At 53.6% G+C, this 15,000-nt stretch overlaps 1 protein-coding gene across 1 annotated transcript in view; it reads right to left on the bottom strand.

The window, feature by feature from the left end:
• Positions 1-15,000, bottom strand: part of Itpr2 (inositol 1,4,5-trisphosphate receptor type 2) — a 190,111-nt gene that overhangs the window by 93,250 nt on the left and 81,861 nt on the right. Inside the window, exons 27-33 of the mRNA XM_042671372.1 lie at positions 10,766-10,855; positions 10,279-10,404; positions 9,354-9,476; positions 7,621-7,821; positions 4,764-5,015; positions 1,980-2,105; positions 1-35 (exon numbers count right to left, since the gene is read on the bottom strand). The exon at positions 1-35 is cut by the window's left edge and continues 94 nt beyond it. Of these exons, the coding sequence (XP_042527306.1) occupies positions 1-35; positions 1,980-2,105; positions 4,764-5,015; positions 7,621-7,821; positions 9,354-9,476; positions 10,279-10,404; positions 10,766-10,855 (953 nt within the window). The remainder of the gene's footprint in view (positions 36-1,979; positions 2,106-4,763; positions 5,016-7,620; positions 7,822-9,353; positions 9,477-10,278; positions 10,405-10,765; positions 10,856-15,000) is intronic.

Raw genomic sequence — 15,000 nt, 5'->3', positions numbered from 1 at the left:
TCTGCGTGCTTCCTGTCTGTGGTGGTGTTGCAGACCTGGAGGGAAAAGAACACTTCGTCCACTGATCTTCCCACTGGAGCTCAGCCCCGGGGCCTCCCACCGCGGTCCCAGGACCCGCAGCAGCAGGCAGCCGCCCCCTCTCCCTCCCTGCCTCCCACCCATTTCTTTCATTCTTTCTCCCTCCCTGCCTTCCTTATGTTGCTTTCTTTGTCCTAATTCTTTCTCCCTTTTTCTTTCTTCCTTTCATTTTCCCCCTCCCTCCCTTCCTTCTTTCCTTCCTTCCTCTCTCCCCCTCTCTTTTTTAGGGGGGTTTTTAGAGTTGTTTTGCCAGTCCTGGGCTTGAACTCAGGGCCTGGGCACTGTCCCTGAGCTCCTTTTGCTCAAGGCTAGCGCTCTACCGCTTGAGCCACAGCGCCGCTCCTGGCTCTTTCTGTGTGTGTGGTGCTGAGGAATCGAACCCAGGGCTTCATGTGTGCCAGGCAAGTGCTCTACCACTGAGACACATTCCCAGCTCCTCCTTTTCTTTCTTTCATTTGTTTCTTTCTCCCTCCCTCCTTCCCTGCCTTCCTTCCTCTGACCTTCTTGTCTTTCTTTCTTTTCTTTCCTTCTTTCCTTCCTTTCTTGGTGCCAGCACTGGGATTTGAACTCAGAGCCTTCTCTCGTTTGTTTATCCAGTCAAGGCTGGCTCTCTACCATTTAAACCACACTTCTGCGTCTAACTTTTGCTGATTAATTGGAGATAAAAGAGTCCCTTGGATTTGTCTGACCCACATGGCTTTGAGCTGAGATCAGATTCAGATCTCGGTTCTCATGTCCTGTTCGCTGACATCCCTGGCATGAACTACCAGTGCCAGGTTTGCGTATGCTTCTCAGAGGTTCTTCTGGAAAGCAGTTTGCCACCCAAAGCAGGGAAGCCAAGGGGAATCTTTCATAGTCACATGGTGGGTTTGAGGGATGGCAATCTAGAGGAAGCTCAGGGAGGATCTGGGCAGAGACACAGAAAGGAAAGAGGAGGGGGACCCAAATGCAGTTCTGATGCGGTGTTGGGTTCACCTCCAACACGTCTGTCACACAGGAAGAAGGGACACACCCTCCCTCCCCGGCCCCCATTTTTTTTTGATATTTCGCCAGGAGCCAGACGCCGAGGGTCCTCCTGTGGTGCCGGCCGCTAGCCCTGTGCGTGAGGCTGGCGCTGGGGCGGCTCCCGCCTGCATCCCAGCTGCTCAGGAGGCTGAGATCGGAGGGCCCCAGGTCAAGGCCAGCCCGGGCAGGAGCGCCTCTGAGACTCTTACCTCCAACGAACCACTCAGAAAAAAGTCTGACGTGGCCCTGTGTCTCAAGTGGTAGAGAGCTGGCCTTGAGCAAAAAGAAGCTCAGACTCTGAGTTCAAGCCCTGGGACAGGCACTAGGTAAGTAAATACATAAAATCCAGTACCTTCGGTACCTGGGCCTCCCTGTGGCGCCCAGAGTTCTCACACCCCTCCGCCACCGCCCCATTGGGTACCAGCTCAGCCTCCTTTCCAATTCCTGCTGTTCTCCTAAACCTTCTTAGACAGAATCCTAGCTACAATCCTAGGTACTCAGGAGGGTGAAATCGGAGGGCTGAAGTTCAAAGCCAGCCCAGGCAGGAAAGTCCCTGAGACTCTATCTCCAATAAGATAGAAGTGGAGCCGTGGCTCGAGTGGTAGAGCACCAGGGAGAGCAAAAGGGAGAGCTTGAGGCCTTGAGTTCAGGACCCAGTGCCAGCATACAATGACAATAACTGCTGCTATTATCATTATTGCTACCATCGCTATCTGCTGTGATAGCTACTGCATTAGCTATTTTGTTTTTATTAACTCATTAAATCTCACCATCTTATAAAACTCATGAGCAATTTGAGGAATGAAACAGACGGGGTCAAAGGTGCTGGGTCACCTTGCAAACTTTTACCCCCATGTCTGATCCTGTTTAACAAAAACACGGCGGCCGGCCCTTACCCGGGCCATGTCCACCAGGAAGCTCTCGAAGAGCTTCCAGATGTGGTTGCTCGTGTAGATCTCCTTCATCTCCACCTCGGTGTCCACATAGCAGTGATTCACGAAATTCACATAGGCGATCTTCACCTGCGCAAGTTCAAATTCAGAAGAGACGTCATTTCCTCGACTGGTCATTGTCAAGTGGCAATGGCAAAAGGTTGCTTCATTATGGCCCATTCATGTCCACTTCGCGGGGCTGCCACCCTACTGCCTGACCCGTGCCTCCAGCCCCTGTGAGTCCATTTGCTATCTACTCGGAAAGCATTTCCATTTCCCTCAGACCAAGTGAACTGTAGTCGAGCAATGGATTTAACCTTAGGCCCAGGTGTTGGTATAAGAATGAGCACTTGGTTCAAACCAAGCCTATTATCTTTGAGACACTAGAAGTAAAAAACAGAAATGAATAGCAAAAAGTCATGGAAATCATGTCAATGGGTTCGTGGAGTCCAAGTTAGAATCCTAAGGGATGGAGAACCAGGTTTCACACCTCAGGGATCCCAGGGCCTGAGTGTGCTGTAAAACAACCATCAACGGTAGACGTGGAACTGTGGCTCACGCGGGAGAGTGCCAGCCTTGAGTGAAAAAGCGAAGGACAGCGCTCAGACCTGAGTTCAAACTCCAGTACTGATGCGAAAAAAGAAAAAACTAACAATAACATCGAGAGGGGGCCTGTGTCCATAATGGCTATGGGGTAGAGAGACATCTGAGCCAGTCCACTTCCGAACACCATGCTCAGAGGTTTACATATCGCTCTCTGTATATTTCCATCTATCTATCCATCTATATTCATTTATATCTATCCATTTATCTATCCATCCATCATTATCTATCAGTCTATTTGTCCATCTATCAGTGTCTATCTGACTACCACCCATCTGTCCATCTATCTGTCTATCATCTATCTGCTATGTACCTATCTATGCTGTGTTTACTATATACCAAAGACTCTCTGCAATTTATATGTCTTATATGACAAATAATTTTGAATCCCCCCAAAAGTCCTACCAGGCACATGTTACATTTCAGTATAAAATTATGGAAACTGAAGACTGGAAAAGTATCTACTTGAACAAGTCACAAAATTAGGACATCATGGATCTGAGCTTCTGACTCATTCTTTTACTCCATTGGAAACCTATTCATTTAGTGTCAGCTCTTGCTTGGACAACACAAAAAATTAACAGAAATACACTACAGTCTTGGGAGCAAGTATGAGAGCTAAGACGTCTGTTAACAAAATCCAAATGTTGCCAGGCACCCGGGGTTCACGCCTGTCAACCCAGCTGCTCAGGAAGCTGAAGTCTGAAAATCACAGTTGGGAGCCAGCCCAGGCAGGAAAGTTCATGACACACTGATCTCCAATTAACCAGTAAAAAGCCAGAAGTGAAGCTGTGGCCCAAGTGGTAGTGTGCCAGCATTGAACAAAAATGAGGGACGGTGCCCGGGCACTGAGTGTCAATACCACCACATAAATACACAAACAGGTGTGTACGTACCCATACGTTCTATACATACAGGTGCATCAGACATATGCATGTGTGCACGCATACAAGTATGCCATGCGTATGCATGCATTCGTGTGTACGTGCATGCAGATACATTCTGTGTATGCACGTCGGTGTGCATACACACTGTATACACGTGCACACATACACGCGTGCGCGTGCGTGCACGTGCGTGTGCGCACAGGTGTGTGTGTGCATGGGCACGCACAGGTGCAGTGCGTGCATGCATGTCTATATTCATGCGTGTGTGTGCACACGCATGTGTAAGCATACATGTGAATACTTACGTTAAGTCTGTGTAAACACACGCATGGCAGCGTTTATAGACGTGTAATTATCTGCGTGTAGGCGTGCGCGCGTGTCATGTCTGCACACGTGTGTGCACGTGGATCTGTGTGCACAGGTGCGCGTGCGCGCATGCACTGCACACGGGTGTGAGTACGTACGTAGGTGACGTCTGTGTGTAAACATGCGCGTGGCACGCACGTGTATAGATGCGTGTGCACGCGCGTCATTTACGTATACATGTGTGTATGTGTGTAGGTTACATGGATAATCGACGTGTGGGCGCAGGCGCAGGCGCAGGGCTCACTTCCGGGATGCAGTCGGCGCAGGGCGCAGGTGCGGCGGGCCCCGAGCTCACCTCCCGGGTGCGCACGGCGCAGGCGCGGGCGTAGGCACAGGCCGCAGGGCGCAGGCGCCGGCACGCGGCGGCTCACCTCGCGGGTGCGCAGGGCGCAGGCGCAGGCACAGGGCGCAGGCCGCAGGGCGCAGGCGCGGCGGGCCCCGGGCTCACCGCGCGGGTGCGCACGGCGCAGGCGCGGGCGCAGGCACAGGCCGCGGGCGCGGGCACACGGCACAGGCGCACACGGCGCGGCGTGGCGGCTCACCGCGCGGGTGCGCAGGGCGCAGGCGCGGGCGCACGGCACACGGCGGCTCACCTCGCGGGTGCGCAGGGCGCAGGCGCAGGCGCAGGCCGCAGGGCGCAGGCGCGGCGGGCCCCGGGCTCACCGCGCAGGTGCGCAGGGCGCAGGCGCAGGCACAGGGCGCAGGGCGCAGGCGCGGCGGGCCCCGGGCTCACCGCGCGGGTGCGCAGGGCGCAGGCGCAGGCACAGGGCGCAGGCCGCAGGGCGCAGGCGCAGGCGCGGCGGGCCCCGGGCTCACCGCGCGGGTGCGCAGGGCGCAGGCGCGGGCGCACGGCACACGGCGCAGGCGCACACGGCGCGGCGCGGCGGCTCACCTCCGGGATGCAGTCGTCGTGCGTCACCACGCGCACGATGTCGTCCAGCGGCAGCAGCGAGTTGCACTTGATCTCGGTGTAGACGTTCTTGCCCTCGGTGCAGGCGGCCAGCAGCTCCACCAGGCCGACGTGGTAGGCCAGCGGCCCGTCCGCGTCCCCGCGCGCGCGCTCCGAGCACATCATGTGCAGCAGGGCCGGGAAGGACGCGCGGTCGTTGTAGAACACCAGCACGTCCTCGCCGCCGCTGACGAGCTGCGGGGCAGGGGCGGACCTGCGGCACTGCGCATGCGCCGGCCCGTGCGCGGGCCCCGTGCATGCCCCGTGCATGTCCCGTGCGTGTCCCGTGCGTGTCCCGTGCATGTCCCGTGCATGCCCAATGTATGCCCCGTGCATGCCCCGTGCATGTCCCGTGTATGCCCCGTGCGTGTCCCGTGCATGCCCCGTGCATGTCCCGTGCATGCCCCATGCATGTCCCGTGCATGCCCCATGCATGTCCCAATGTATGCCCCGTGCATGCCCCGTGCATGCCCCGTGCGTGTCCCGTGCGTGTCCCGTGCATGCCCCGTGCGTGTCCCGTGCGTGCCCCGTGTATGCCCCGTGCGTGTCCCGTGCATGCCCCGTGCATGCCCCGTGCATGCCCCGTGCGTGTCCCGTGCGTGTCCCGTGCGTGCCCCGTGTATGCCCCGTGCGTGTCCCGTGCGTGTCCCGTGTATGCCCCGTGTATGCCCCGTGCGTGTCCCGTGCGTGCCCCGTGCATGCCCCGTGCGTGCCCCGTGCGTGTCCCGTGCATGTCCCGTGCATGTCCCGTGCATGCCCCGTGTATGTCCCGTGTATGCCCCGTGCATGCCCCGTGCGTGCCCCGTGCGTGTCCCGTGCATGCCCCGTGTATGTCCCGTGTATGCCCCGTGTATGCCCCGTGCATGCCCCGTGCATGCCCCGTGCGTGCCCCGTGCGTGTCCCGTGCGTGCCCCGTGCGTGCCCCGTGCATGTCCCGTGTGTGCCCCGTGCGTGCCCCGTGTATGCCCCGTGCATGCCCCGTGTATGCCCCGTGCATGCCCCGTGCGTGCCCCGTGCATGTCCCGTGCATGTCCCGTGCGTGCCCCGTGCGTGCCCCGTGTATGCCCCGTGCGTGTCCCGTGCGTGCCCCGTGTATGCCCCGTGCATGCCCCGTGCGTGCCCCGTGCATGTCCCGTGCATGTCCCGTGCGTGCCCCGTGCGTGCCCCGTGCATGTCCCGTGTATGCCCCGTGCGTGCCCCGTGTATGCCCCGTGCATGCCCCGTGTATGCCCCGTGCGTGCCCCGTGCGTGTCCCGTGCGTGTCCCGTGTATGCCCCGTGCATGCCCCGTGCGTGCCCCGTGCGTGTCCCGTGCATGCCCCGTGCGTGCCCCGTGCATGTCCCGTGCGTGTCCCGTGCGTGCCCCGTGCGTGCCCCGTGTATACCCCGTGCATGCCCCGTGCGTGCCCCGTGTATACCCCGTGTATGCCCCGTGCATGCCCCGTGTATGCCCCGTGCGTGTCCCGTGCGTGCCCCGTGCATGTCCCGTGCATGCCCCGTGCATGCCCCGTGCGTGCCCCGTGTATACCCCGTGCATGCCCCGTGCGTGCCCCGTGCGCAAGCCCACCACGCAGGCCTCCTTCCTCCCTCCTTCCTTCCTCCCCTCTTTCCCTCCCTCCTTCCCTCCCTCCTTCCCTTCCTTCCTTCTCTCCTTCCTTCCTTCCCTCCCTCCTTCCTTCCTTCCTTCCTTCTCTCCTTCCTTCCTTCCTTCCTTCCTTCCTTCCTTCCTTCCTTCCTTCCTTCCCTCCCTCCTTCCCTCCTTCCTTCCCTCCCTCCTTCCGTCCCTCCTTCCCTCCCTCCTTCCCTCCTTCCTTCCCTCCCTCCTTCCCTTCCTTCCTTCTCTCCTTCCTTCCTTCCTTCCCTCCCTCCTTCCTTCCTTCCTTCCTTCTCTCCTTCCTTCCTTCCTTCCTTCCTTCCCTCCCTCCTTCCCTCCTTCCTTCCCTTCCTCCTTCCCTCCTTCCCTTCTTCCTTCCCTCCTTCCTTACCCCCTTCCTCTTTCCTTTCTTTCTTTCTTTCTCTTTTTATCTCCAAATTTACAGGCGATTCCTCTCTCAGTATATAGGACATGGAGACACACTTTCTCCTTTTCCTTTTCCAGTCCTGGGTTTGAACTCGGGGTCTGGGCGCTGCCCTGAGCTGCTTTGCTCTACCACGTGAGCCACAGCGAAGCTTCCAGTCTTTTCTGTGTATGTGGTTGTTGCCCAATAATCTGCCTCCCCGCAGCCCCGCTCCTCCCTCCCCGCAGCCCCGCTCCTCCCTCCCCGCAGCCCCACACGCTCCCTTCCTAGATACTAGGCCACGTAGTCAAGGCAGCACATGATCAGCCTCCAGCCCCTGGCCTCGAGCTGGCGCTGCTCCGGGGCAGCCGCCACCATAAAAGGCAGCAGGATGGCCTTACAGTGAGTGACCTGCAGGCCTGGGCATGGCGGGACCCTCATCTGCGGCGTGGGAGCAGCCGTCAGTCCTCGCCCTCCATGGTGAGCACCCTGAACCTCACGTCCACCCCAGGGTCCTGCCCCTCAACCCTGCAGGTTATAAAGGTCAGCGGACACTACCCCAGGGTCCCTGCCCCTCAACCCTGCAGGTTATAAAGGTCAGCGGACACCACAGCCGCACTGCTCTCTTGTGAGACGCCATCTTTCCGGTCCCTGACCTGGCGATACATCTGTTCCTTGTTCTTTTACTTGGATGTCCGCATGGTTTTCCGGCAAAGTGTGATTTACCCTGACAGTGGTGCTGAGGACTCGAACCCGGGGCGTCACGCGCGCCAGGCTGGCCCGGCTCATCTGGCGGAGGCCTACCTCGGTCATGACCATGTCCTGGCATTTCTTCACGTACTTCCCGTCGGCCTTGACGATGGTCTGCAGGAACCGCAGGTACTGCACGTGGCGGCCGTGGGTCTCGATGGAGCGCACGAAGTGCTGCACCACCCTCTCGCTGATGTCGTTGCACAGCGGGTAATTGTTCATGAAGATGTGCCGCAGCGTCTCCGCCTCCAGAAGCTACGCAGAGAGAAAAGACCAGCTCCAGCCCGCAGAGGTGCACTCACGCCCCTGCTCAGGACCAGCAACGACTTCATACTAGCAAAGGAATCTCACTGGAGAGAAAAGCCACCATCTTTACGTTGGAAATAGAGGTGGGGGGGTGTTGTTTTATGCCAGTCATACGGCTTGAACTCAGGGCCTGGAGGCTGCTCTGATCTCCTCTTGCACAAGGCCGGCGCCCTACCACGTGAACCCACAGCACCACTTCCGGCTTTTTCTGTGATGTAATTGAAGGTAAGAGTCTCACTGATTTTCAGGCCCACACTGGCTTCAACCCGTGTTGCTCAGATCTCAGCCTCCTGAGTTGCTAGCATTCTAGGCATGAGCCAGCGGTGCTCAGCTAGCTTTTTTGCTCAAGACTGGTGCACCACCACTTGAGCCATAATACCACTTCCAGCTTTTTTTGCTGTCTAATTTGAAATAAGAGTCTTACAGGACTTGTCCGCCCCAGCTGGCTTCAAAACATGATCCTCAGATCTGAGCAGCTAGGATTACAGGCATGAGCACTATTGCACAACTCAGCTGTATTGTTTTCTATGAAGCCATATTTATCTGTGCAAGCCTCCTACCAAATGCAATGAGATCATCAAAGAAATTTAGCTCAGAAAGGAGTCTCATTGGAGAAAGGAAATGATTATCTTGTCATGTTGACAACAAGTTCTTCAGATTAATTTAATCCTCTGTTACTCAACCTTAGCTCTTCCTGAAGATCTGCTTAAACACACTGAGCAAAGTAGTTAAGTCCACTAACCTCTTGGTTCTACTAAAACTTTTTCCTAATATCAGCTAGGCAAAAAGTGAAACTTTTAATTTTTTTTTTTTTTTTTTACTTTTTGCCAGTCCTGAGGCTTGAACTCAAGACCTAGGCTCTATCCCTGACCTTTTTTTTGCCCAAGGGTGCTCTACCACTTGAACCATAGCACCACTTCCATCTTTTTCTGAGTAGTTTATTGGCGATAAGAATCTTATGGATATTCCTGCTCAGCCTGGCTTTGAACCACGATCCTCAGAACTCAGCCTCCTGAGTAGCTGGGATGACAGGCATGAGCCACCAGCACCCGGCTAAAAATGAAGCTTTTCCTTCATAGTTTTTCAGCTTATTGTAAACATTTCCTTAATGGAAATAAAAAGATCATCAATTTCAGGGAGAGAATCTCTGTAAGGCAAGAATAAACAATCAAATAAGTAAGCCACATGCTGCTACAGCTCATCCCAGCTACTCAGGAGGCTAAAATCTGAAAACTGCAATTCAAAGCCAGCCAGGGCAGAAAAATCTGAGATTCTTCTCTCCCATGAATCAGCCAAAAGCCAGAAGAAGAGCCCTGAGTTCCGTCCTTGAGCAAAATAGACAAACAAGAGTGCGAAACCCTGAGTTCAATACCCGGTACTGGCGAGATTAAAAAAGAAAAGAAAAAACTGTTCAGTAATCCTGATGAACCAAAATGAACGCACCCTTTGTTAGAACTGTGAGAATCCAGAACCGTACTTACACCCGGAGTCAGAAACAAATTGAGGTGTTTGTGAAGGAGCGCTTGGTTCTGGGGGTTTCCCCTGCAGAAGTTCTGCAGGAACGTGTGGGCTAGATTCATCACTTCCATCATCTTCTCGTCGTTCTGGAAAATCGGAAAGCAGCCCATGGTAGTCACGGGGCCAGGTCCCAACGCCGTCCATCAGCGCGGGGCCGCACCCCCCCACACACACACACACCCCCGCCGTCTCTCCCGGCCCCTCCCCTTCCTCGCATCTCCCCGAGAGCCTCAGTGTCTCTCCTCCACGTTCTAGATCTTTCTCTGACTGTCATTATTTTTTCTCCTGTATTTGCTCTGCCCCTCCCCTTTCCCATAGTTCTTACTTCCCATAATTTCTTCCAACATCTGTCCCTTCCCGTCTCTGTCCCTCCTGGGAGTTTCTACTGCTTCCTTCTCCTGTCCTACCCCTTTAGCCCTCTGCTCTACTTCCTTCCTCCCTCCCTCCCTCCCCCCTTCCTTTTCTCTCTCCCTTCCTCTCTCCCTCCCTTTCTCTCTCCTTCCCTCCCCTCCTTCCTTCTTAAAGCCAACAAAGCAAGTTTAGCAAGTCTCTACACTTGGAGAGGGGTCTCCGAGAGAAATCCCGTATTTTTAAGTGTTTTGTGCTGGTCTGAGGGCTTGAACTCAGGGTCTCATACTCTTGCTGGGCTTATTTTTCTCAGGGCTGATGCTCTACCACTTCCAGCTCTCTGGTGGCTTTTGGAGATAAGGGTCTCACAGACGTTCCTGCTCAGGCTGGCTTTGAGCCGTGGTCCTCAGATCTCAGCCTCCTGAGCAGGTAGGATGGCGGGCACAAGCCACCAGTGCCCAGCAGGAAAACTTCTCTGCAGCCTTGTCTTACATGTAGTACTCACGTCACACGGCAAAGCCAAAAGCGAAAAGGACAAACCTTTTCATAAGGTATCTGCAGAAGATCCAACACCACCGAATGGGCACCCATGTTTTTCAGGAGTCGTTGATGCTGATGGCGACATTTTTTATTCTGTACACAGAGTTTGCTCAGTCTGATCAAAATCTTTAAAAAGGAATAAAGCATTACATACAATCAACAGTAGTACAACGTAGAAGTTACTATTATCATTATTTTATCTTATTCCAGTACTGAGGCTTGAACTCAGGGATTCACTCTCTGGCTCATCTGTTGATCCAGGCTGGTGCTCTACCACTTGAACCACACCTCCACTTCTAGCTTTTTGCTGGTTCATTGGAGACAAGAATCTCCCGGATTTCCAGCCTGGGCTGGTTCTGAACCGCAATCCTCATACGTCACTCTCCTGAGTAGCAGCTAGGATGGTAGGCATGAGCCACCAGCTCCCTTATAAAAGCGATTTTCCAGGTTGCTATGACCGGTATGAAAAGCACTGGCAGCGGCTGACCTCCTTCACAATCCGGTAGTTGTTGCTTTTGTTGCTGTCGATCTGGGGTGCCTTCAGTCCATCTTGTGCAGGACTTAGAATGTTTGATTCCTAAAACACAGACGGCCACGATTAAACCCTGCGCGTCTTCCTAGCAAACGTATTTTGTGCCACACCGTACATCCGGTCTGCAGCCATTCTGCCATCAATTCTTTCTCGGCCTAACTTTTTAGTAAGTTTTTTACTGTGAAGATACCGTACAGAGGGGTTACAGTTACGTGAGCAAGGTCATGAGTACATTTCCTATCAACCATTGTTGTTTTTCAATTATTTTTTGTCAGTCCTGGGTCTTGAACTCAGGGCCTGGGCGCTGTCCCTGAGCTTCTTTTGCTCAAGGCTAGTGCTCTACCACTTGAGCCACAGCACCACTTCTGGATTTTGAGTGGCTCATTGGAGATAAGAGTTTGATGGACTTCCTTGCTCACACTGGCGTGGAACCACAATCCTCGGCTCTCAGCCTCCTGAGTAGCTAGGATGACAGGTGTGAGCCACCGGCGCCCACCTTCAACTTGCTTTTGATTACCTTTCCAGTTCCTTGGCTTCAGTGAGCCTTAAATATGACTGAACCCTAATAAAAGCTAAAAACAAGATCAGTAAGATTCATGACCCTACTAATCACAGATAAGTTAAATTCAAAAGTAAAAGTTATACATAGGGCTAGTGTAAAAACATGTAAATTTCAGAAAAATATCATGATTTTATACAGTGTGGGAGAGTGAAAATCCAGAGCCCTAAAAGATAGAATTTCATATTCAGGAATAAACTGTAAGGAAAGAATGAAAAAGAAAAAAGACCCTGATACAACAGCTGAGTACGGAGGGGAAAGAAAGAGCAATTTAACCCAAAGATTCCCTGCCCGGTTATCCTGACATTCGCTGGAGTCACGACTCAGAGCCTTGGAAATGACGAGAGGAAAATCAAAGCTTCAATGATCAACTGTATTTCAAGTGATCATATCCATAAAGCTTATTTGCTATTCCAGAAAGACCCGAAGACTTCATTATAATCATCTTTCTTGTGACATCAAAATAAAACTCAAGTAAGAGGCTGTAGGCTCCCACCTGCCATCCTAGCTTCTCAAGAGTATGAGATCTGAGGACCATGGTTCAAAGCCAGCCTGGACAGGAAAGTCTATGAGACTCTTCAGTGAATCAACAACAAGCCAGAAATGGAGCACTAACTCAAGTAGTAGAGCTCCAGCCTTGGGTGGAAGAGCTAAGGAATAGCACCCAGGTCCTGAGTTCAAGACTTAGCATTGGCGCACACGTGCGTGCATGCGCACACACACACACACACACACACACACACAAGCTAGGTTGGAGGCGTGCCTCAAATAGTAGAGCACCAGCCTTGAATGAAAAAGCCAACGAGCACAGAAGACTCCTGAGTTCAAGCCCCAGTAATGGAACTAACAACAATAACAATAAGAGTAATAATAATGATAAGCCAAACAGATCTCATGAGCAACCAGTTGTCTGCTATTCTAGCCTAAATAAAGAGATCAACAGAAAGGGCAATGCCGACTTAGCCACTGGTTTTCTGGGTTAATCTCCTCCCTATATTTAGAAAGAAACACACTTCAGCTCCTCGCGCTGCTGGCGCTCACAACTCGTTCAAACGTGCTACCTTTGATCTCTCAAAAAGGATGACACAAGGGGCTGGGCAGGTGGCTCCGCGGTAGAGCGCTCGCCTAGCACGCACGAGGCCCTGGGTTCGACTCCACAGTACCACACACACAGAAAAAGCCAGACGCGGTGCCATGGCTCCCGTGACTAAGTCCATTCTCTCCAACTTTTCATTAGAGACCAGCCCTGACACCAGGGTGACGGGTGACTGGGATAAACAGCATCATCAGAAGAAGACAGGCTCATTGGGGACGCACCGGTGGCTGTACCGGGACTTCCCCGTTTCGGCGGGCGCATTTCCAATTGATCTTCGTGTTTTACAGAAAGTAAAACGGCAGCGGGAACATTGCATGCAGTGGGAGACCATCTTTCCCCGCAGCTATCCGCTCCTCCCACGCGGAACATTGCATGCAGTGGGAGACCATCTTTCCCCGCAGCTATCCGCTCCTCCCACGCGGAAGCAGGCTCGGAGCCGACGTGCCGGGAAGGCGGGAGACCAGGCCAGTGGCTCCGTGCCACACACAAAGGCTGAGCGTGGATTCTGCCAGGGAGCCGGCCACGGGCCGCCTGCATTGATGCTGGGACACTGCTTCCGCTTGCAAGGTGTAGCTCCCTTGCATAATGTACATTTGCTTCTCAAGTGTGTGTGTGTGTGTGCATGTGTGTGTGTGCAAGCCCACGTGCCAGTGTTGGGGCCTGAACTTGGGGCCTAGCACTTTATTGATTGATTGATTGATTGTCAGTCGCAGGGCTTGAACTCAGGGCCTGGGCGCTGTATCTCAGCTCTTCAGCTCAAGGCTGGCGCTCTATCGCTTGAGCCCCCGCTCCACTTCTGACTTTTTGGGGGTTGACTGGAGATAAGAGTCTCCAGGACATTTCTGCCTGGGCTGTCTCTGAACCTTAATCCTCATCCTCTTGAGTTAGCAGGGATTACAGGCGTGGCCACTGCCACTGAGCTGTAGTTAGGATGCTTCAGCACACTGGCTGACTAGCTCTGCCCCATCCTTCCGAGGAGACCTGTGCTCTGCATCTGGATAGAACCCTTCTCCAAGTCTTAGCCCCTACACGACAGACCTACTATTAAACCAAGCATTTGGGCACGTTGTTTGATGAGTGCTCATTATGTGGGCTGTTTGACCGTCAGAGCCCTCCCAAGCACGTTAGATTCAAGACATTGACTTTTTAAAAAGGAATGACACAACTCAGCTCTAGTAGCTCATGCCTGTAATCCCAGCTACATAGGAGGCTGAAGATCGTGGTTCAAAGCCAGGCTGGGCAAAAAAGTCCAAGAGACTATTATGTCCAATGAACCACCAAAAAACCAGGAGATAAAGAGCAAAAAAAAGCCAAGATAGAGCATCTAGTCCCTGAGTTCATGCCCCAGTTCACATGCACACACACACACACACACACACACACACACACACGAAAATTGTATGTAAGATGGTTCCAAAACAAAATACCCTAAAATGCCTCACAAAAGCAAATGAAGCCTTTTCTAAATCAAGTACAGGCCCTGGGCTTCTCCTAACATTCCACGGATGGGGGGTTCGTTTCTACCCGGCCGACAAAGCACAGTGAATGGCAATTTTGGGGTCGCAGTTGTGCACTTCATGTCTTGTGTATTTGAAGTTCTAGTCCCGTGCTGCTTTCTGGGAGACCTGTGTCCTGCAGGAAACCCCTCCTGGGTCCTTCCTGTCGGAAGTCTGTGTGTGCTGCCACGCCCCTGCTCTTGGGCGTCCGGCTTCCCTGACTGCTGCTGCGTGTGACCGTGGGCGTGCCCACGCCGCGACCCGGGGACGTGGTGGAAGGTAGGACATGGCACCGACGTGGGAACACGGGTACTTGGTTTCCTCCTAAGGAAAATGTGCTTGCGGGTTTGAAGCTGGAATGTCACTGCAACGCTTTTCCAAACAGCTCGTGGCTTTGACGTTCGGGCCGTGTGCTAAGAATTGTGTACAAACGGAAATGTCTGTGTACTGATCCTTGACACAACCAATAAAATCAGTTATGAATGAATGAATGAATGAATACAGGCCTCTGAAGAAGTGCACATACAGTTATAAAGAACATAAGTTCAGGGCTGGGAAGGGGGCTCCATGGTACAGTGCTCGCCTCGCATGCATGAAGCCCTGGGTTCGATTCCTCAGTACTGCACACACAGAAAAAGCCAGAAGTGGCACTGTGGTTCAAGTGGCAGAATGCTAGCCTTGAGCAAAAGAAGCTCAGGGACAGCGCCCAGGCCCTGAGTTCAAGTCCCAGGACCGGCAAAAAAAAAAAGTAAGTTTTTGAAAACCACATAGTAACCGCCCCTCCAAATGTCCCAGTAAAGACATCTCAAGACATTCTACAGGAATAACTAACTTCACGCTTCCAGCTACCCTCCTACTACAAAACAACTCGACAGAAACCTAACGTGAGCACATTTCCAGGCTCACAGAAAATGTCAGGTGCCTTCTGAGCTCCTCATCCTCAGTCACCCGCTCCCTATAAGAACACAGGACAAAGCAGCCCCGAAGAAAAAGACTTGTTCTGCAACCCGGAAGCTATCACAGCAAGTGTCAGACTTGG

The sequence above is a fragment of the Dipodomys spectabilis genome, unplaced genomic scaffold, assembly GCF_019054845.1.
Source record: "Dipodomys spectabilis isolate Male_0828 unplaced genomic scaffold, ASM1905484v1 ptg000613l, whole genome shotgun sequence".
Lineage (NCBI taxonomy): Eukaryota > Metazoa > Chordata > Mammalia > Rodentia > Heteromyidae > Dipodomys > Dipodomys spectabilis.
This window is presented reverse-complemented; position numbering and strand designations above follow the sequence as displayed.